Source organism: Dama dama, chromosome 12, assembly GCF_033118175.1.
Source record: "Dama dama isolate Ldn47 chromosome 12, ASM3311817v1, whole genome shotgun sequence".
In the NCBI taxonomy this organism is placed as follows: domain Eukaryota; kingdom Metazoa; phylum Chordata; class Mammalia; order Artiodactyla; family Cervidae; genus Dama; species Dama dama.
Genome location: NC_083692.1, coordinates 70,843,685 through 70,866,887, shown reverse-complemented (window position 1 = coordinate 70,866,887; position 23,203 = coordinate 70,843,685). Strand labels below are relative to the sequence as shown.

The 23,203-nt window shown below is 37.1% G+C and overlaps 1 protein-coding gene across 1 annotated transcript in view; it reads right to left on the bottom strand.

The window, feature by feature from the left end:
- Window positions 1–23,203, bottom strand: part of DPH6 (diphthamine biosynthesis 6) — a 188,550-nt gene that overhangs the window by 35,465 nt on the left and 129,882 nt on the right. Inside the window, exon 6 of the mRNA XM_061157627.1 lies at window positions 593–654. Within this exon, the coding sequence (XP_061013610.1) occupies window positions 593–654 (62 nt within the window). The remainder of the gene's footprint in view (window positions 1–592; window positions 655–23,203) is intronic.

The following is a 23,203-nucleotide window of genomic DNA, read 5'->3' as shown; positions in this document are numbered from 1 at the left end:
AATTTCCTAATTGGTAAAAGAAAAGAGGTTAGATTAGATAATCTCTAAAGGAAATTTCCTCTTCCATTTCTGATGGAAATGCACCTGATCATGGAGACTCTCAGGGACTGTACTTTGAAAGTGAAAGTGTCAGTCGCTTAGTCGAGTCCAACTCTTTTCAACCCCATGGACTGCAGGCTGCCAGGTTCCTCTGTCCATGGAATTTTCCAGGCAAGACTAATGGAGTGGGCTGCCATTCCCTTCTCCAGGGGATCTTCCTGGCCCAGGGATTAAACCCAGGTCTCCTGCATTGCAGGCAGATTCTTCACTGTCTCAGTTACCAGGGAAAATAAAAGTAAACTTTTTGACAAACAATTTCCTTTTTAATATAGCTTACTTAATTATTCTTTTAGCAAGCTCAACAAAGTAGTCATAACTTTTGTAATCAATTTTAAACACTTTCATACCCATCAGAGGTTTAATTTTTTCATAAAGTTGTATCATCAATGTATCTGAGAATTTCTAAAAATTGATTGTATAACCAGCATATCATGGCATTATTTATTTTCCTCCTTTAGATGCCTGTATTTTGAGAAATACTCTAAATTCTTACCTCTAAGAGATAGGGCTCCATTTGATCCAAGGTTTTTCCAAGATGCTTATCTGGATCTAAACCTGCCAAGAAAGGTCAAATATTTTTTATGTAACTATTAAACTGGAGGTTTAAAAACACATTTCCATTCCCTTGGTTCCTCTTTGCCTAGTGTATATGTATTTTAAGTTGCTCTGATCCTAAAGCAAAATTTACTTTGCTAGTATTTATTTTTCTATTCCCCTTGGGTAACTGCTTTTCTTGCTCCTGAAAAATAAGTTTCATTCCAATTCATTTTAATTGTACTTCATCAACTACCAGATCCATTGTTTTCAATCCCTTTTTCATTTTTGAGGAACTGTAATTAGGATAAGAAAAAAAACTATAATTTCAAAGATATGAAATTTAAATCCAAGGCATTTTAATTATTATAATTTGTTTTTACTTACGGAGAAAACAGTGAGAATTTTTCTGACACACCTATTTTGTATAAATTTCAAACTTATTTGGAGAATAAAAGTAGAAAACAAGAGAGTGGTAGACTGTAAGCCTATATAATTAATTCACTTAATAACATATGAACAGAAATATTACCAAATTAAATGACAGCTTATTTTAATGACCACTTGTGTGACAGTGTTTTCTAAGAAAAAAAGAAACACTCTGAAAAATCATTAGAGTACCAGTAGCATGTGCATAATCTCTGATGAAAGTGTTCCAACTGATAAAAGGAGAGTTTATGTGAGTGATGGGGTATAGGTAGACAACTGTGGACAACATGAACTCTTCCTACATTCCAAAACTAATCTTCCAAGGGAAAAAAAACACATGCCACAATTCAGCTACGAAATGAATGAACTCATTTTAGATATTTACATCCATAATATTTGTAGCAGCTTCAGTTTATTTAAATATGCTATTTTTACATTTAATTGGTTTAAGACATTTAGCTTATTGAGTATACAAACTGAGTAACAATTTTCTGCTTCTAGTTGGCTGCCTGTTTTGGTAACATGATATTTGTTATAATCACATACAGAATAATAAAAGGGAAGTCAGATAAAGATTAAGGAATCCTATATAGTAAAGCCAAAGCAAACAACTCAAACTAGTAGCACTAGGTAGACTGAGTCAACTCCCTTCCTGGCACCCTTATTCTTGTGGTGTGTTCACTAAATGCAAAATTTCAGTTGGCTAGGTAAACACATTGATGAAGTAATCACTGACTTATTCTAGTCTCTATTCATGTAGACCACTTTTCAAAGTTTAAAATAAATAAGTAAATGAAATATTTTGAGAGAAACACCTATGTAATCATCACTCAGATTTAATAAACATTAATATCTTGCCATATTTCCTCCACAACTTCAAGAAATAAACACCACCAACATAATAGAATTTCACAGTATATCTACCCCTAATTAATCTATTTTCCCTAGTCTTTCAACATGAATAATCACTTTTATCAAGTATTTCCTAACTATGCTTTTATAATTTTATTACAAGTGTACATATCCAAAACAGTATTTGATGTTGTTCATGTATATCAAATTTTAACATGAATGATAACTTGTTTTTTTCCAGTTCCCATTGTTAATGAGAGCTTTATTTGTATTGATTACTGTGGCTCTGGTCCATCCATCTTTACTATTCTATTTCATTATGGAATTTACATGTCCATTTTCCAGTAGGTGGACAGCTGGGCAATGACATTTCTAATGTCTGTTTTCCTACTAGGAAGAACTTTCTATGCTGCAGTAAATATGCATTTATGTAAAATTACCATGATAATATAGAAAAACTATTATATAATTGCTATTATATATATATATATATATTTATATCTATATGTAATCTTCAAGTCTACTATATATTGCCAAATTGCTCTCCAAACAAGTATTGTTACTTTCTACTTTCACCATCAAGGAAATAAATCCCTAGTTCCCATAATATGAAAACAGTTTAATATCAGATTTTTCATCTTTGCCAATCTGATATACATAGACATATAAAAAATGTTTTGAATATTTGTATTAATTTTTACCTCATGATTACTATTAAAAATAAGCACTTTTCCATATTTCATTGCCCATTCATTCAGGTTATCACTTCTGTGAACTGCTTATTAAAATTATTTGGTTCTTTAAATGCTGTTTTACCTTTTATTTGATGATTCATTGTTCTTGATATATTCTGAATGCTAATTCTTCATCATTATGGGCACAGTAAATATTTTTCTAACCAGTGGCTTGTTATTACACTTTTCTATTGGGGGAAGCTCTTTTGATAAACATAAAAAATTTAACCTTATAGTAGCAAAAAGAATGGTTACTTAAAAATGTTTTTCCTTTGTTTTGTAATAAATTCTTTCCTTCCCCAAGGAAATAATGTGAGGAAATAATATATTTTCCTTTCAAAGTTTTAAAACTTTGTATTCACATTTAGATATTCAACATATGTAGAATTTACTTTCAGTTATCATAGCTGGAGTGTTAAAATTTTATCTCTTATTTATGGGTAAAGTATTGTTTATGGAATCTTTTCCCTACCTCTGCCAAACACAGCATCTCCATCAGTTCAGTTCAGTCTCTCAGTCGTGCCTGATTCTTTGCGACCCCATGGACTGTAGCCTACCAGGGTTCTCGGGTCCATTGGATTTCCCAGGCAAGAGTACTGGAGTGGGTTGCCATTTCCTTCTCCAGGGGATCTTCCAGACCCAGGAATCGAACCCAGGGCTCCTGCATTACATGCAAACGCTTTACCCTCTGAACCACCAGGGAAGCCCATGTTATTCCTTTCAAGGAGTCAGCGTCTTTTAATTTCATGGCTACAATTACCATCTGCAGTGATTTTGGAGCCCCAAAAAATAAGATCAGCCACTGTTTCCCCATCTATTTGCCATGAAGTGATGGGACCAGATGCCATGATCTTAGTTTTCTGAATGTTGAGCTTTAAGCCAACTTTTTCACTCTCCTGTTTCACTTTCATCAAGAGGCTCTTTAGTTCTTCTTCACTTTCTGCCATAAGGGTGGTGTTATCCACATATCTGAGATTATTGATACTTCTCCCGGAAATCTTGATTCCAGCTTGTGCTTCTTCCAGCCTAGCGTTTCTCATGATGTACTCTGCATATAAGTTAAATAAGCAGGGTGACAATATACAGCCTTGACGTACTCCTTTCCCAATTTGGAACCAGTCTGTCGTTCCTTGTCGAGTTCTAAGTGTTGCTTCCTGACCTGCATACAGGTTTCTCAAGAAGCAGGTCAGGTGGTCTGGTATTCCCATCTCCAGAATTTTCCACAGTTTATTGTGATCCACACAGTCAAAGGTTTTAGCATAGTCAATAAAGCAGAAATAGATGTTTTTCTGGAGCTCTCTTGCTTTTTCAATGATCCAGCAGATGTTGGCAATTTGATCTCTGGTTCCTCTGCCTTTTCTAAATCCAGCTTGAACATCTGGAAGTTCACGGTTCACGTATTGCTGAAGCCTGGCTTGGAGAATTTTGAGCATTACTTTACTAGTGTGTGAGATGAGTGCAATTGTGCAGTAGTTTGAGCATTCTTTGGCATTGCCTTTGTTTGGGATTGGAATGAAAACTGACCTTTTCCAGTCCTGTGGACACTGCTGAGTTTTCCAAATTTGCTGATATATTGAATGCAGCACTTTCATAGCATCATCTTTTAGGATTTGTATGCATCTCCATACACATGCAAATTTGTCATGCTGCCTATAACTTACTTTAAAATATTTTGCAAAACCAATGAAATATACAAGTGTCTGTCTTAGTCTGCACTGGAGTGGGTTGCAATGCCCTCCTCCAGGGGATCTTCCCAACCCAGGGGTCGAACCCAGGCCTGCATTTCAGGTGGATTTTTTAAGGCCTTGAGCCACCAGGGAAGCCCCAGAGATGGTTAGTTGGCAACTAAAGGACTCTAATCAGAAGCCATAACTCCAGAGGCTATAACTTCTAGTGGTACAATTATATTTATCCTAGTTCATCAAGAGAAAGTTTGTTAATTAACACATGCTAGAAAAGATTTTTCCTTGTGAAATTTATTTTAAATTTTATATATTTATTTATTTTGGGCTGTGCTGGGTCTTTGCTGCTTTATACAGCCTTTCTCTAGTTATAGCAAGAGGGGCTACTCGTTGCAGTGCTCGGGCTTCTCACTCTGGTGGCTTCTCTTGTTGATGAGCACAGGCTCTAGGTGTGTGGGCTTCAGTAATTGTAGCATGCAGGCTCAGAAGTTGCGGCATGCGAGTTTAGTTGCTCTGGCATGGGGAATCTCCCCAGACCTAGGACTGAACCCATGTCTCCTGCATTAGCAGGCAGATTCTAATCCACTGCACCACCAGTGGACATATTTTTAAAATATGTAAATTATATAGTACTATGTGCAAGACACTATGTGCAAGTGCTTTACTGAATTCTCATAGTGCAATAAGTGGTATTATTATGGTCCCTGTTTAACATACGAGAAAATTGAGGCACAGAGAAGCTTAGTGACTCAAAGATCACCCACTACCAACAGATAAACATCAAGATTCAAATGTAGGCAATCTGGCTGTACAGTTCAGGCTTTCAATTGCCAGACTATAGTGCTTTCCTAAATTGGGTTAAGGATGTTTACATCTATACTTCATTGGCTAAGATTTCTTTGCTGTTTTCATGATTATACTTAAACTGTGATGTTATATAGCATGAAAGACACCAAATTTTATACATATTTTGTACATATCTACTGAGCTGTGTTCTCCAACATCTTCACCAATTATCGATATTATTAAATTTAAGACTTTTGCTATTTGGATACAAAAATATTTATTTCCTAGGTATTTTTAATTGTGTACCTTTCAAAGAAGACTCTTGAGAGTCCCTTGGACTTCAGGGAAATCAAACCAGTCAATCCTAAGGGAAATCAACCCTGAATATTCATTGGAAGGATGGATGCCTTATGTCAGAAAGTGAAGAAGAACTAAAAAGCCTCTTGATGAAACTCAAAGAGGAGAGTGAAAAAGTTGGCTTAAAGCTCAACATTCAGAAAACTAAGATCATGGCATCTGGTCCCATCACTTCATGCCAATAGATGGGGAAACAGTGGAAACCGTGGCGGACTTTATTTTTCTGGGCTCCAAAATCACTGCAGATGGTGATTGCAGCCATGAAATTAAAAGATGCTTACTCCTTGGAAGGAAAGTAATGACCAACCTAGATAGCATATTAAAAAGCAGAGACATTACTTTGCCAGCAAAGGTCCGTCTGGTCAAGGTTATGGTTTTTCCAGTGGACATGTATAGATGTGAGAGTTGGATTATAAAGAAAGCTGAGCACCGAAGAATTGATGCTTTTGAACTGTAGTGTTGGAGAGGACTCTTAGGAATCCCTTGGACTGCAAGGAGATCCAACCAGTCCATCCTAAAGGAGATCAGTCCTGAATATTCATTGGAAGGACTGATGTTGAAGCTGAAACTCCAATACTTTGGCCACCTGATGCGAAGAGCTGACTCATCTGAAAAGACCCTGATGCTGGGAAAGATTGAGGGCAGGAGGAGAAAGGGACGACAGAGGATGAGATGGTTGTATGACATCACCAACTCGATGGACATGGGTTTGGGTGGACTCCGGGAGTTGGTGATGGACAGGGAGACCTGGCATGCTCAGGTTCATGGGGTCGCAAAGAGTCAGCCATGACTGAGTGACTGAACTGATGCTGAAGCTGAAGCTCCAATACTTTGGCCTCCTGATGCAGAGCCAACTCTCTGGAAAAGACCCTGATGCTGGGAAAGGTTGAGGGCAGGAGAAGGGGACGACAAGGGATGAGATGGTTGGATGGAATCACTGACTCAATGGACATGAGTTTGAGCAAGTTCCAGGAAATGGTGAAGGACAGGAAGCCTGATGTGCTGCAGTACAGGGGTCACGAAGAGTCGGACACAACGGAGCAACTGAACAACAACTCTTGTATGTAAATGGGAGATGGAGAGTTAAAAGCCACCTTAAAACTAAATATTAAAATAACTAAGATCATGGCATCCAGCCCCATTACTTCATGGCAAATAGAAGGAGAAAAGGTGGAAGCAGTGACAGATTTCTTCTTCTTGGGCTCTAAAATTACTGTGGATGGTGACTGCAGCCATGAAGATGAAGACGGTTGGTTCTTGGCAGGAAAGCTATGACAAACATAGACTGTGTTAAAAAGCAAAGATATCACTTTGCTGACAAAGGTTTATATAGTCAAGGCTATGGTCTTTCCAGTAGCTGTGTACAGATGTGAGAGTTGGACCATAAAGAAGGTAGAGTGCCGAAGAATTGATGCTTTCAAACTGTAGTGCTGGAGAAGACTCCAGAGAGTCCCTTGGACAGCAAGGAGATCAAACAGTCAATCCTAAAGGAAATCAACCCTGAATACTTATTGGAAGCACTGATGCTGAAGCTCCAATACTTTGGCCACTTGATGAGAACAGGTGACTTATTGGAAAAGACCCGGATGCTGGGGAAGACTGAAGGCAGGAGGAAAAAAGGGTAACAGGATGAGTTGGTTGGATGGCATCACTGATGCAATGGACATGAACCTGGCCAAACTCCAGGAGATGATGAGGGACAAGGAAGCCTGGCATGCTACAGTCCATGGGGCTGCAAAGAGTTGGACACTAACTGGTGACTTAATAACAACTCTTGTATGATTGCAGCGGAACATGTTTTTCAGAAATTTGCAGCCAGATTTATAATTTTTATTTTTTACTGTGAAATGACTCTTCATATTCTTCGACCATTTTTCTAATAGACTACTCATCATCTTTTCTTAATTACACTGAAACATCTCCAAACAAAGTCTCTTTATTTCATGAATTCACATAGGGGTAGAAGACTTTATTGGTGATTGGTCTTTTACTTTAGATAGATTTCATCACATATGTGGCAACTTGGGGAGTTTCATCAAGGTGCCAGTTTTTTGCTGATTTTACTATTTTTTCCAACTTTCAATTTCATAAACTTTACTCTTACTTTTATTACTTCCTTGCTTCTATTTACATTTATTCAGTAGTTTATTTATTCTAGATTCTTGATTTGAACATTTGATTCATTTATATTAACATATTTCTTATTTTTTTAAATAGATTTTAAATACCAATTTAGCTTTATCCCAAAAGATTTGAAAGTGGTGCATTTCTTGTCATTCAGTTGTCAATATTTTGTCACATTTATTGTTACTTAAGATTACTCATGTGTCAAACATGTTTGTTTACTTCTACTACTCTTTTTCCTTTTAATTTGACTGCATATGGTCAAGACTATATCTTTATACAATAATTCTTCAAAATTTGGTAAAGTTCCTTCATGACTTATAGATAATTAAATATTATAAATGCCCCATCTATGCTTGGAAAGTGGATCTGTTGAGAGCAAGTTCAGTTCAGTCACTCAGTTGTGTCCGACTCTTTGTGACCCTATGGACTGCAGCACGCCAGGCTTCCCTGTCCATCACTAACTCTCGGAGTTTGTCTCAAACTCATGTTCATCAAGTCAGTGATGCCATCTAACCATCTCATCCTCTGTCATCCCCTTCTCCTCCTGCCTTCAGTCTTTCCCAGCATCAGGGTCTTTTCCAATGAGTCAGTTCTTCAACTTCAGCATCAGTCCTTCCAATGAATATTCAAGACTGATTTCCTTTAGGATGGAGTGGCTGGATCTCCTTGCTGTCCAAGGGACTCTCAAGAGTCTTCTTCAACACCACAGTTCAAAAGCATCAATTCTTCGGCACTCAGCTTTCTTTATAGTCCAACTCTCACATCCATACATGACTACTGGAAAAACCATAGCTTTGACCAGAGGGGCCTTTGTTGGCAAAGTAATGTCTCTGCTTTTTAATATGCTGTCTAGGGTAGTCATAGCTTTTCTTTCAAGGAGCAAGCATCTTCTAATTTCATGGCTGCAGTCACCATCTGCAGTGATTTTGGAGCCCAAGAAAATAAAGTCTCTCACTGTTTCCATTGTTTCCCCACCTATTTGATATGAAGTGATGGGACCGGATGCCATGGTCTTAGTTTTGCAAAATAAGATTTTATACTTAAACACACAAAATCGTGACCTTAATTGTTAATTCTGCTGTTCAAATCTTCTATGACCTTACTAATATTTTATATACATGAACCATTATTTAAAATAGAGAGGTGGTATAACCTCTCAGTACTATTTTTCTCTTAATAGTTTGTTATAATTCTGTCAGTTTTGTTTTATACGCTTGAGACGTAAGTTGTTACATACAAATTCATAATTTCTAAAACTTTTGAGAGTTTTATTCCTTTATCAAGAAGTGGTAGGCTTTTCATCTCCACATATGACTTTTATCATACATTCTATTTATCAACATTATAATATCAGCTTTCTTTTGTTAATATTTTTCTGATTTACACATAACCAGGGTTTGAAAAATTTTATTCTATCTTATAAATACAAGTTCACAGAATTGAGCTTAAATATTTTATTTTTATATTCTACAGTTTTTTTTTCTGGACTGTTTCTGTCACCTTATTGTGGACTTCTTGTTATATTAAACTTTATATATCATTTTTCCTTTGCTATTTTCTGCCTCATACAAAAAAAAAAAAAAAAAAAGATCAAAACAGTGTTTTGTCTGTTTTCTCGGCTGATTAGAAAGCTGTATACCGGATTTCTACTCTTTCAGTAATCACTGGTAATTTTTAACACACATTCAAAACCACAGAAAAGTTTTAATCACTCAGTCATGTCCAGCTTTTTGTGGCCTCCATAGACTACAGCCCTCCAGACTCCTCTGTCCAAGAAACTGTCTAGGCAGAAAGAACACTGGAGTAGCTATCCATTCCCTTTTCCAGGGGATCTTTCCGACCTACGAATTGCCTTCTGGGTGAGTTATTTTTTTCTGCTTCACTCATTTTCTCTTTGACTTGGTTCATCTAGAGTTTATTCTGCCCACTGAATATTTTGTTTTTTAAATGACTATATGTCACTGCCAAAATTTCTAATTGTTTATTTTTCACATCATACTGTTGCTGTTTCATTTTGAGTGATTTAGTTTTCGAACTGATTGCTTTTTCTTTAATGGATGCTTTATTTTTATCTTTTTCAGGTTCTCCCTCATAGAGGGCACTTCTAGTCTGTTTTCCCACAGGGCTATGATTGTCCAACTACTTTTGCCTATTTCCTGACCCTTGGTAGTACAGCCCCACAACCTCAGTTCTGAACTATTTTGTATTCTGTTCATTCTTAATTCACAGTGATGTTTATAATGCTTTCAGTCTTTCATGACTGAATTTATGAATTTATGTTTTGTGTTCTCAAAAAAGATCTGGGAGTAAATGCCTATCTAAAATGCATAAAAAGTATTTTAAGAGCACATGGTTTTATATAGGTGGGTACTGAAAGATCAAATCCAGAGTCTTCCCATTTTCCTTGCAGTCTTTTAATTCACTGCAAAATCATCAGGCTCCAGGTCTGAACTATTAGAGAAATATCTGTTATATCTCATTTCAAAGATGGCTGTATTCCATGACATACCAGTAAAGTGATTTGGCTTGGCTTTAGATAAGAGTCAGTAAAATATGTAAACATAAGTCACATTGGGAACATTTTTTCCAGATGAACCCATATTCATCATAGAAGAATACTGTGGTAAAAATTAGTTGATTATTTCAAGATTTTCATGTATTCAGAGAAATATTTTCAATTAATTTATTCCCAGGATATGCACTGAAAAGTCTATGGAGCTGAAACAATTAGAATAAATAAAACTTTAAAGCTTTTGGGGGGCAGTCCTAAGATGGCGGAGGAATAGGATGGGGAGACCACTTTCTCCCACACAAATTCATCGAAAGATCATTTGAACGCTGAGCAAATACCATAAAACAACTTCTAAACACTCACGGAGGACACCAGGCACCCAGAAAGGCAGCCCATTGTTTTCAGAAGGAGGTAGGACAAAATATAAAAGATAAAAAGAGAGACAAAAGAGTTAGGGACAGAGACCCATCCTGGGGAGGGAGTCTTAAAAGAGGAGAAGTTTCCAAACATCAGGAAACCCTCTCACCGGCGGGTCTGTGGGGAGTTTTGGAATCTCAGAGGACAACATAACCAGGAGGAAAAAATAAATAAAACCTACAGATTATGCGCTTAACTGCAACTCCCAGTGGAGAAGTAGCCTAGACACTTGCATTCGCCACCAGAAAGCGGGGGCTGAACAGGGAGGCACGGGCTGCAGTGGTTAGGGTAAGGACCAGGCCTGAATGCCCTGAGGGCAATCTGAGGGAGCTAACATGAGATAATAACCCAAACTGTGGGATAGCCAGAGAGGAAAAAAAAAAAGAGGAGAGAGTGAGAGAGAACTTTCCCACAAAAAGCTCTAACCTAAGGCACTGCTGGGCTGCTCACAGAATAAAAGGACTGAGCGAATACCAGAGGAGAGTTAGCTGGCTGTGGACCAATCTATCCCCTACTGGAGACAGGGAGGTAGGCGGGTGACAGTCAGAGCCTGAAGGCAAGGGGCAAACTTGGCCCCAGAGACAGCATCCCCTACCAAACTGCGAGCAGGCTCCCAGTTGCTAACCAAGTCTTCCTGGAATCCTGGACGGTTGACATTCATCAGGAGGGTTGCAGCCAGGGATCAGCACCCCAGAAGAGACAACGGCACACCTGAGACAGCGTTCCTGCTGCGCACCCAGGACACCGAGTGGCTGGGAAGAGTACTCCTGCCATGCTCCTGGGCGCCTGAGCTGCTCGGACCTGGGACGGGCACAAAACGCAGGCCTAACTGAGTCTGTGCCTTTGTGGAGTGCCTGAGAACCTGAACCTGAGTGGCGTAGATCTGGGAAGTGCACGCAAGCCAGGGCCCACTTTAGACAGTTCCCCGGCAGAGCAACCTCGAGTCTGAGTAGTGTAGACTGGAAAAGCACACATGCCGTGAGTGGGGGCAAACCCAGTGTGATCCAGACACCGTGAGCACTCCCCACACACGTCAGTGATATTTGTATGCAGTGTTCCTCCCTCCCCACAGCACGACTGAGCAAGTGAGCCTAAATTAATTACCACCTTTGCCTCCTTGTGTCAAGGTGGAAGTTAGGTACTGAAGAGATTTGCAAACAGAGGAGGCCAAAATAAAGAAAGAAGAGGCAACAGCTTTGGAAGTGACAGGTGCAACAGATTAAAACACTGTAGTTAGCACTGGCTACATTGGAAGGGACCTATAGACCCTGAGAAGAAATATAAGCTGGAACAAGGAACTATTCATATAGTTGAATATGAATATGTTGAATATGAATACTGAATTGACCACACACTGCCCACAACAGCACCAGAGAAATTCCTAGACATATTTTACTATTATCATTTTAAAATTTTTAAAATTTTCACGTTCTTTATTACTCCTTTAATTTTCATTTTTAAACCTACTATTACCTTGGAAAAAAAGGACCCTATTTTTAAAGCAAATTTCATATTTTTTATATAACTTTGGTGATTTTGTTTTGTTTTTCTAATATTGTATTTTTGAGAGTCTAACATCTACTCTAGATTTTTAATCTTTGCTTTTTGGTATTTGTTATCAATTCTGTACCTTTAAGAAACCAAAATCAGTACCCATTTTAACTTAGGAATGTGATTACTATCTTGACTGCTCTCTCCCCTTTTGACTCTCCTTTTTCTCTCCCAGGTCCCCTCTATTTCCTCCCTCTCCCTTCTCTTCTCTACTTAACTCTGTGAATCTCTTTGGGTGTTCCGGGCTGTAGAGGAAACTTAGTGAACTGACCACAGGCTAGATTGGTCTCTCTCCTTTTGACTGCCCCTAATCTCCTCTTGGTCACCTGTATCTCCTTCCTCCCTCTTCTCTTCGCTATGGAACTCCATGAACCTCTCTGAGTGTTCCAGACTGTGGACACAAATAGGGAATTGATTACTGGCTAGACTGGTCTCTCCCTTTGGATTCCCCCTATTCTTCTCCTGGTCACCTCTATCTCCTTCCTCTCTTCTTCACATAACTCTGTGAACGTCTCTGGGTATCCCTCATTATGGAGAAACTTTTCATCATTAACCTAGATGTTTTATCATTGGAGCTGTAAGGATGGAGAAGTCTTGAGGCTACTATAAGAATAAGACTAAAAGCCAGAAGCAGGAGGCCTAAATCCAAAACTTGAGAACACCAGAAAACTCCTGACTACAGGGACCATCAAACGACAAAAGCTCAACCAAAAGCCTCCATACCCACACTGAAACCAAGCTCCACCCAAGAGCCAACAAGTTCCAGAGCAAGACATACTATGCTAATCCTCCAACAAAGTGGGAACATAACCCTGAGCACAAAAATACAGGTGGCCAAAAGTCACACCAAACCCACACACCTTAAAACTCAACACTGGACACTTCATTGCACTCCAGAGAGAAGAAATCCAGCTCCATCCACCAAAACACCGACGCAAGCTTCCCTAACCAGGAAACCTTGACAAGTCACTCATCCAACACCACCCACAGGGAGAAACCTCCACAATAAAGAGGAACCAAAAACTGCCAGAATACAGAAAGGCCACCCCAAACACAGAAATTTAAACAAGATGAAAGGCAGAGAAATACTCAGCAGGTAAAGGAACATTTAAGTGCCCACCAAACCAAACAAAAGAGAAGAAGATAGGGAGTCTATCTGAAAAAGAATTCAGAATAATGATAGTAAAAATGATCCAAAATCTTGAAAACAAAATGGAGTTACAGAAAATAGCCTGGAGACAAGGATTGAGAAGATGCAAGAAAAGTTTAACAAGAATCTAGAAGAAATAAAAAAGAGTAAATTAATAATGAATAATGCAATGCTGCTGCTAAGTCGCTTCAGTCATGTCTGACTCTGTGCGACCCCATAGATGGCAGCCCACCAGGCTCCCCAGTCCCTGGGAATTTCCAGGCAAGAACACTGGAGTGGGTAGCCATTGCCTTCTCCGGAATAACGCAGTAACTGAGATCAAAAACACTATGGAAGGAACCAACAGTAGAATAACTAAGGCAGAAGATAGGATAAGTGAGGTGCAAGATAGAATGGTGGAAATAAATGAAGCAGAAAGAAAAAAAGAAAAAAAGAATTAAAAGAAATGAAGACAACCTCAGAGACCTCTGGGACTAGTCAAACGACCCAATATTCGAATCATGGGAATCCAAGAAGAAGAAGACAAAAAGAAAGGCCATGAGAAAATACTTGAGAAGATAATAGTTGAAAACTTCCCTAAAAAAGGGAAGGAAATAGCCAACCAAGTCCAAGAAACTCAGAGAGTCCCAAACAGGATAAACTCAAGATGAAACACCCCAAGACACATATTAATCAAATTAACAAAGATCAAACACAAAGAACATATATTAAAAGCAGCAAGGGGAAAACAACAAATACCCACAAGGGCATCCCCTAAGGATAACAGCTGATCTTTCAATAGAAACTCTTCAGGCCAGAAGGGAAGGGCAGGACATACTTAAAGTGAGGAAAGAGAAAAACCTACAACCCAGATTACTGTACCCAGCAAGAATCTCATTCAAATATGAAGGAGAAATCAAAAGCTTTACAGACAAGCAAAACTGAGAGAATTCAGCACCACAAAACCAGCTCTTCAACAAATGCTAAAGGATCTTCTCTAGACAGGAAATACAGAAAAGGTGTACAAACTCAAACCCAAAACAACAAAGTAAATGGCAACAGGATCATACTTATCAACAATTACATTAAATGTAAATGGGTTGAATGCCCCAACCAAAGACAAAGACTGGCTGAATGGATACAAAAACAAGACCCCTATATATGCTCTCTACAAGAGACCCACCTCAAACAAGGGACACATACAGACTGAAAGTGAGGGCTGGAAAAAGATATTTCATGCAAATGGAGACCAAAAGAAAGCAGAGTAAACAATACTCATATCAGATAAAATAGACTTTGAAATAAAGGCTGTGAAAAGAGACAAAGAAGGACACTACATAATGATCAAAGCATCAATTCAGGAAGAAGATATAACAATTATAAATATATATGCACCCAACATAGGAGCACTGCAAAATGTAAGGCAAATGCTAATAAATATGAAAGGGGAAATTAACAGTAACACAGTAATAGTGGGAGACTTTAATAACCCACTCACACCTATGGATAGATCAACTAAACAGAAAATTAGCAAGGAAATATAAATTTTAAATGATACAGTGGACCTGTTAGACCTAATTGATATCTATAGGACATTTCACCCTAAAACAATGAACTTCACCTTTTTCTCCATATGTGCATATGGAACCTTCTCCAGGCAGATCACATCCTGGGCCATAAATCTAGCCTTGGTAAATTCAAAACAATTGAAATCACCTCAAGCATCTTTTCTGACCACAATGCGGTAAGATTATATGTCAACTACAGGAAAAAAACTATTAAAACTACAAACATATGGAGACTGAACAACACAGATCAGAATAACCAACAAATCACAGAAGAAATTATAAAAAAAAAAAAAAAAAAAAAAGTCGAAATAGGCATAGAAATGAACGAAAATGAAAACACAACAACCCAAAATCTATGGGACACTGTAAAAGCAGTGTTCTGGGGAAGATCCATAGTAACACAGGCTTACCTCAAGAAACAGGAGAGAAACCTTATAAATAATCTAACTGTACACCTAAAGCAACTGGAAAAGGAAGAAATGAAGAACCCCAGGGTTAGTAGAAGGAAAGAAATCATAAAAATGAGGGCAGAGATATATGCAAAAGAACAAAAGCCCAGGACCAGATGGTTTCACAGCTGAATTCTACCAAAAATTTTGAGAAGAGCTAACACCTATCCTATTCAAACTCTTCCAGAAAATTGCAGAGGAAGGTAAACTTCCAAACTCATTCTATGAGGCCACCATCACCCTATTACCAAAACCAGACAAAGATGCCACAAAAGAAGAAAACTACAGGCCAACATCACTGATGAACATAGAAGCAAAAATCCTTAACAAAATTCTAGCAGACAGAATCCAACAACATATTTAAAAGATCATACATCATGACCAAGTGGGCTCTATCCTAGGGATGCAAGGATTCTTTAATATTTGCACATCAATCAATGTAATACACCACATTAACAAATTGAAAGATAAAAACCACATGATTATCTCAATAGATGCAGGGAGAGCCTTTGACAATATTCAAAATCCATTTATGATAAAAACCCTCCAGAAAGCAGGCATAGAAGGAACATATCTCAGCATAATAAAAGCTATATATGACAAACCCTCAGCAAACATTATCCTCAATGGTGAAAAATTGAAAGCATTTCCCCTAAAGTCAGGAAAAAGACAAGGGTGCCCACTCTCACCACTACTATTCAACATAGTTTTGGAAGTTTTGGCTACAGCAATCAGAGCAGAAAAAGAAATAAAAGGAATCCAGATTGGAAAAGAAGAAGTAAAACTCACTGTTTGCAGATGACATGATCCTCTACATAGAAAACCCCAAAGACTCCAACAGAAAACTACTAGAGCTAATCAATGAATACAGTAAGTTGCAGGATACAAAATTAACACACAGAAATCCCCTGGATTCCTATACACTAACAATGAGAAAACAGAAAGAGAAATTAAGGGAACAATTCCATTCACCACCAACAAAAAGAATAAAATATTTAGGAATAAATCTACCTAAGAAACAAAAGACCTACATATAGAAAACTATAAAACACTGATGAAAGAAATCAAAGATGACACAAATAGATGGAGAAATATACCATGTTCATGGATTGGAAGAATTGATATAGTGAAAATGAATATACTGCTCAAAGCAATCTATAGATTCAATGTAATCCCTATCAAGCTACCAATGGTATTTTTCAGAGCATTAGAACAAATATTTCAGAATTTGTCTGGATTTACAAAAAACCTCGAATAGCCAAAGCAATCTTGAGAAAGAAGAATGGAACTGGAGGAATCAACCTGCCTGACTTCAGGCTATACAACAAAACTACAGTCATCAAGACAGTATGGTACTGGCACAAAGACAGAAACATAGATCAATGGAACAAAATCGAAAGCCCAGAGATAAGTCCACGCACCTATGGACACCTTATCTTTGACAGAGGAGGCAAGAATATCCAATGGAGAAAAGACAATCTCTTTAACAAGTGGTGCTGGGAAAACTGGTCAACCACTTGTAAAAGAATGAAACCAGAACACTTTCTAACACCATACACAAAAATAAACTCAAAATGGATTAAGGATCTAAATGTAAGACCAGAAACTATAAAACTCCTAGAGGAAAACTTAGGCAAAACACTCTCTCATATGAATCACAGCAGGAACCTCTATGACCCACCTCCCAGAGTAATGGAAACAAAAGCAAGAATAAACAAATGGGACCTAATTAAACTTAAAAGCTTTTGCACAACGAAGGAAACTATAAGCAAGGTGAAAAGACAGTCTTCAGAATGGGAGAAAATAATAGCAAACGAAGCAACTGACAAAGGATTAATCTCAAAAATATACAAGCAACTCCTGAAGCTCAATTCCAGAAAAATAAGCGAGGCAATAAAAAAATGGGCCAAAGAACTAAACAGACATTTCTCCAAAGAAGACATACAGATGGCTAACAAACACATGGAAAGATGCTCAACATCACTCATTATCAGCGAGATGCAAATCCAAACCACAATGAGGTACCATCTCACGCTAGTTAGAATGGCTGCCATCGAAAAGTCTACAAACAATAAATGCTGGAGAGGGTGTGGAGAAAAGGGAACCCTCTTACACTGTTGGTGGGAATGCAAACTAGTATAGCCACTATGGAGAAGAGTGTGGAGATTCCTTAAAAAACTGGAAATAGAACTGCCATATGACCCAGCAATCCCACTGCTGGGCATACACACCGAGGAAACCAGAATTGAAAGAGACATGTGTACCCCAATGTTTATCACAGCACTGTTTACAATAGATAAGGACATGGAAGCCACCTAGATGTCCATCAGCAGACGAATGGATAAGAAAGCTGTGGTACATATACACAATGGAATATTACTCAGCTATTAAAATTAATGTATTTGAGTCAGTTGCAATGAGGTGGATGAAACTGGAGCCTACTACACAGAGCGAAGTAAAGCAGAAAGAAAACCACCAATATAGTATACTAACGCATATATATGGAATTTAGAAAGATGGTAATGATTACCCTATATGCGAGACAGCAAAAGAGACATGGATGTAAAGAACAGACTCTTGGACTCTGTGGGAGAAGGCAATAGTGGGATGATTTTTGAGAGAACAGCATTGAAACATGTGTATTATCATATTTGAAACAGATTGCCAGTTCAGGTTCGATGAATGAGGCAGGGTACTCAGGGCTGGTGCATGGGGATGACCCTGAGGGATGGGATGGGAAGGGAGGTGGGAGGGAGTGTTAGAATTGTGAACACAATGTACACCTATGGCTGATTCATGTGAATGTATGGCAAAAACCACCACAACATTGTAAAGTAATTAGTTCCAATTAAGAAAAAAAAGGCTTTAAAGTTTTAAGGAAGATTTTAAAATATTTTTCTGAAACACATTACATATCATTTCACTAGGAAAAATAGCTAAAATAAAAGCAGTACATTTTTTCTCAGAGCTAATAATGAAATAATCTGAATGTGTAAGTCTTTATAATTTGGTAATAGGGTCTACATCATGTTTGGTGAGGATGGTAGGCGCTATTTCCAGCCACAGTCTGATGATTTTTCACACAGGGCAGACCAATCAGTAATGACACTTCACATACACACATCAATAGATTATTCCAATGGACATGTAATCCCAAGGAAACATGGGGCCTGAGAAACAAACAATTTTGACACATCGTAAATTTATCAGAGATTGTCTGGTGACTTTGGTAGGCATCCTTGGCCTACCAAATGATTTAGCAATTTTTATTATATCTCATGAGATGATACTATTTAAATAGACTAAATTTCATTTCCAAAAAATATCTAAGTTTTAATAATGAAAGAGCTTGTCTAGATTTCACACAATAGTGTACATATTTATCTCAATTAATCTTTCTACTTTAAGTCAACACTATATATAATACACATTTTTTACTGTGGTTGGTAATGTCTACTCAAGTCCTTTTCTCCTGATGCTGGTTACTCAGCCCAAGTGCAATCTGTCTTTCCTTTCATTTCTCTGTTCATTATAAAGTGACAAATTACTGGGGATCTCATGATCACTACCCATAAGACATGCACTTCAAATTGTTTTTATAAAATATTTTCTTGGATTAGATCCAGAGATCCCTAGCAATTCAAGCTCCCGACCTTGAGAAATCAATGGCCTAAAGCCACCCTGATCTCTGAGATCTCTTTTAAATTGGTATACCACTACATGTGCGATGATGATAGTTGGGGATGTGGTAGGAAGATTATTCATACTACCCTGGAATATACTCAGATATGGAACTTTTCTCAAGAAATTTTTTACTGCCTAAAACACTGATGTTTCCATAAATACTAAACTATATGCAAATGAAAACTCTTTGTAACTTATTTTTATAAATATAATAAATGAATATTTAATTTTCTTACACTTACACATTTTATTCACAAGTTTCTCTATTTAGAAACATCTTAGCATTGTATGTACAATCTTTATGATATTTAATTTCTCTAAATGGAAGAAGACAGTTATTAAGATAATTTTAAAACAAGGATCTGGAGAGACAGATCACTTCAACATAAAAAAACAAACCTGTTAGCTTATCTATAATTATGAAGCTCAAAGATGTTAATCTTTATCTCATGTATTTTGGTTTTGGTATTTTTTTAACTAGATGATATGCACATAGAATTCTGACATTTAAGATCCTTCATAAGTGAGAATGGAAGGGCAGGGTCCTATTAGTATCAATAAAATATACTTATCACTGGATTTATGCTTTAAGCACTTTAGAGAGAAATATTTTAAATAATAAAGTCAATGTTTGAGTTAACATTTAACACAAAGCTTAACAAAATAAATAACTTCTTAGTTTAATTTACATGTTTTATCAACAAGAATTCATTTATATTTCTAAGCTCAGCTAAAGAAAGATGCTAATACACCAATATATTTGCTCTCAAATGACTCTACTATATAGAACCATTTTAGAATATATGAATATATAACAATACCTCAGTAATTTTAAGATTCATCAATATATTCATTCTATTTTCAATTTTTAAGGTGTAGGCATTTAACTGGTAAGTGTAGCCAGTCCAAAGTCATAATCTTCTCTTACTTTGAATAAATGCTAGTATCTAGACCCAATACAATTTCAGTATAATTTGAAATCTCTATCCTAATCTTTGTAATTTCATCATTCCCATTTTATTTTATACAATGTTAGAAACCTTTGAGGGACTGTGAAAAGACTATGAAAAAGTCACAATGGCTCACGGGCTTTTTCAATGCAATTCAACTTTATCTAAAAGCTTCAACTTATCCTAATTTTTGGGAGAAAAAAAAGTTTATTTTTCAGATTCACTCAATTTAGGTGTCTCTTCTCTAGCGAAGGCTGGGTCATGAAAGGACATAAACTGTGCTTCACCAAAACCCTATCAGTCTGTTCAATTTACCTCCTCAATCAGTCAGCTGTAGAATGTGTTTCAGTGTTTCTGGTTCCCTTATGAAAACCTTTATAATCATTGAGATAGTAATATTTAACAACATTTATATAAATGCAAACATGAAAAATATTAATATTAATTAAAATGAAAGTGAAAATGAAATTTACTCAGTCATGCCCAACTCTTTGTGACCACATGGACTATACAGTCCATGGAATTCTCTAGGCCAGAATACTGGAGTGGGTAGCCTTCCCCCTCTCCAGGGGATCTTCCCAACCCAGGAATTGAACTGGGGTCTCCTGCATTGCAGGGAGATTCTCTACCAACTGAGCTATCAGGGAAGCCCAATATTAATAAAGATTACTACAATCCATAAGACCCAGGATGATGCTATACTTAAAGTACATTTTAACTCAAATACATAAATAAGTTAAAGTTATTAACAAAATTTTCTCAAAAGTGGAGAAAAATTTACCATAAATCCTGACACCTAAGCATTTATTCATGTATTATAGACATTCCTTGATGGAAGCTGGGTGGATGAATAAACCCACAATAAGACCTAGGCACTGGATAACTCCATGCAGAATTAAGAAATTAATTAGGAGGAAGAGCCATAATTTGCAGAGCTGACATCTATTTTACTTTACTTGCATGTATCAATGGGAAGCAATTACAATTCAATTAAAATATTCAATTTTATTACTTTACTGACTGACCTTGAAGTTAATGCCTGTTTTATTTAATTGCATCATCTATGAATAAATGTTAACCCTACAATGTTATGCCCCATTATTTTCAATGCATTTTTCAACTTCTCAACTGAATTATATCAGTCAATTTATTGTCTACTGTCATGAGAGCAAGTGGAGGTTTATTTCTTTGCGACAGCCCAATATATGAGAGAAACATTACAAAATGTTTGATAATGCTATTTTTAACAGAGTCAAGTAAAATGAATTGTGTTCTCATCTCAACTTTTGTACCCTAGACTTTTACTGTAAAATCAGTAGGTAATATTAGAAAAGGTATAATCACTCTGAGAAGCAATTTATAGTCTGACTATAATTCTTGATAAATATCATTGCAGGCAGAAATGGAACATCCTGTGTATCTTCAGAAGTTAAACATACACACACACACACCCCTAATAATCTCTTCCTATTTTTACCAGGCTCTCTGGCTATCAGAATAAGTGGCTTTCATCTAAAATGCTCTAATGTTTTTGTTAGGGCTTCACTAGTGTCTCAGTGGTAAAGAATCTGCCTGCAATTTAGGAGAGGAAGGGTTTGGTCCCAAGGTCTGGAAGATCCCTGGAAGAGGAAATGGCATACCACTCCAGTATTCTTGCCTGGAAAATCTCACGGACAGAGGAGTCTGGTGGGCTTCAGCTCATGAGGTCTCAAAAGTCAGACACAACTTAGTGACTAAACCACCATCACCATGAATTTTTTTGTTCCCAGACTTCAATTGAGCATACCAGTATCCTACAATTGAGAATTCAATTAATGAAATCACTAGATTCATGTCAAAAAGAACAAATAAGAAGACTGATTATGTGATCTCTAAAGCAAAAATTAGCTCACATGTTTTGAAAGTTGACTATTTGGAGAAGGATCTTATTTCAATTTCCAGATTTTCCATTTCTACAATTAGATTACTAAAAGCTTAGTTGTCTTAGAGCGTATGTTAGATTCATCTCAACATGTAACTTCTTTCTGAAATCTATGAACTTGTAGCTTATTTCAATGTATGTAATATAAAGGAGACTCAGATACTTTATGGATTCACTTTTGAGATCCATAGAACCCATGAACTGAATGATAAAAAAATCATGCTAAATATAATTATGCAGTTAATGATAATCAATACTGATGATAGCCTAAATGGTCCTTTGTCTATTTTTAAAATACTATAAAGTTTTAATATATAAAAACTGAATAAAAAGTGAAAGATATGCAAATTAAAGAAATTTTTAAAGTGAGGATTTGAAATACTTATTAAAAATATTTAAGATATTTAACATAAATATCTTCCTAATTTTTCATATTAATTTTTGACATAATGAAAACTGGAAAGTGAAAGAAGTCTGATAATGAGTAGAGATTATTTAAAGGGGTGAAAGTTGAAGTTAAAAAAGCAGACAAAAGCCAAATCCTATGGATGTTTGTGTTTAATTTTAAAGAGTTTATACTTGAATGTAAGGTCAGAGAGAAGACAGAGGAATTCTAAGCTGAAGATGGCATGATTCAGTTTAACCTTTAGAAAGACCACTCTAGCTTCAGTCAAATTCATTGACAGGAAATAAGACTGACGGTAAGAAGGCAAATAAAGGAACTGCTGCAATAATTAGTGAGGCAGGATCTAAGAGACAAAAGCAATAGGTACGGAAGGAAGGGAACAGATTTGAGAGCAACATATAGTAGGCAGCATACATATTACTTGCTGATGAATTGGGTCTGGGGAATAATACAGGAAAAAGAAAAGGCAAAGATAGGGGCTGTCCTAAGATGGCAGAGGAATAGGATGGGGAGACCACTTTCTCCCCCACAAATTCATCAAAAGAACACTTGAATGTTGAGCAAATACCACAAAACAACTTCTGAATGGTGGCAGAGGACACCAGGCACCCAGAAAGGCAGCCACTGTCTTCTAAAGGAGGTAGGACAAAATACAAAAGATAAAAAGAGAGACAAAAGAGTTAGGGATGGACCCATCCCAGGTGGGAGTACTAAAAGAGGGTAAGTTTCCAAATACCAGGAAACCCTCTTACCGGCGGGTCTGTGGGGAGTTTTGGAATCTCAGAGAGCAATATAACCAGTAGTAAAAATAAATAAATAAAACCCATAGATTACTTGACTAATGGCAACTCCCAGCGGAGAAGTAGCACAGATGCTCGCGTCTGCCACCAGCAAGCTGGGGCTGAACAGGGAGGCACGGGCTGCATTGCTCAGGGTAACGACCAGGTCTGAATGCCCTGAGGGCTATCTGAGGGAGCTAATGTGAGATAGCAACCAAAACTCAGAAAGAGAGAGAA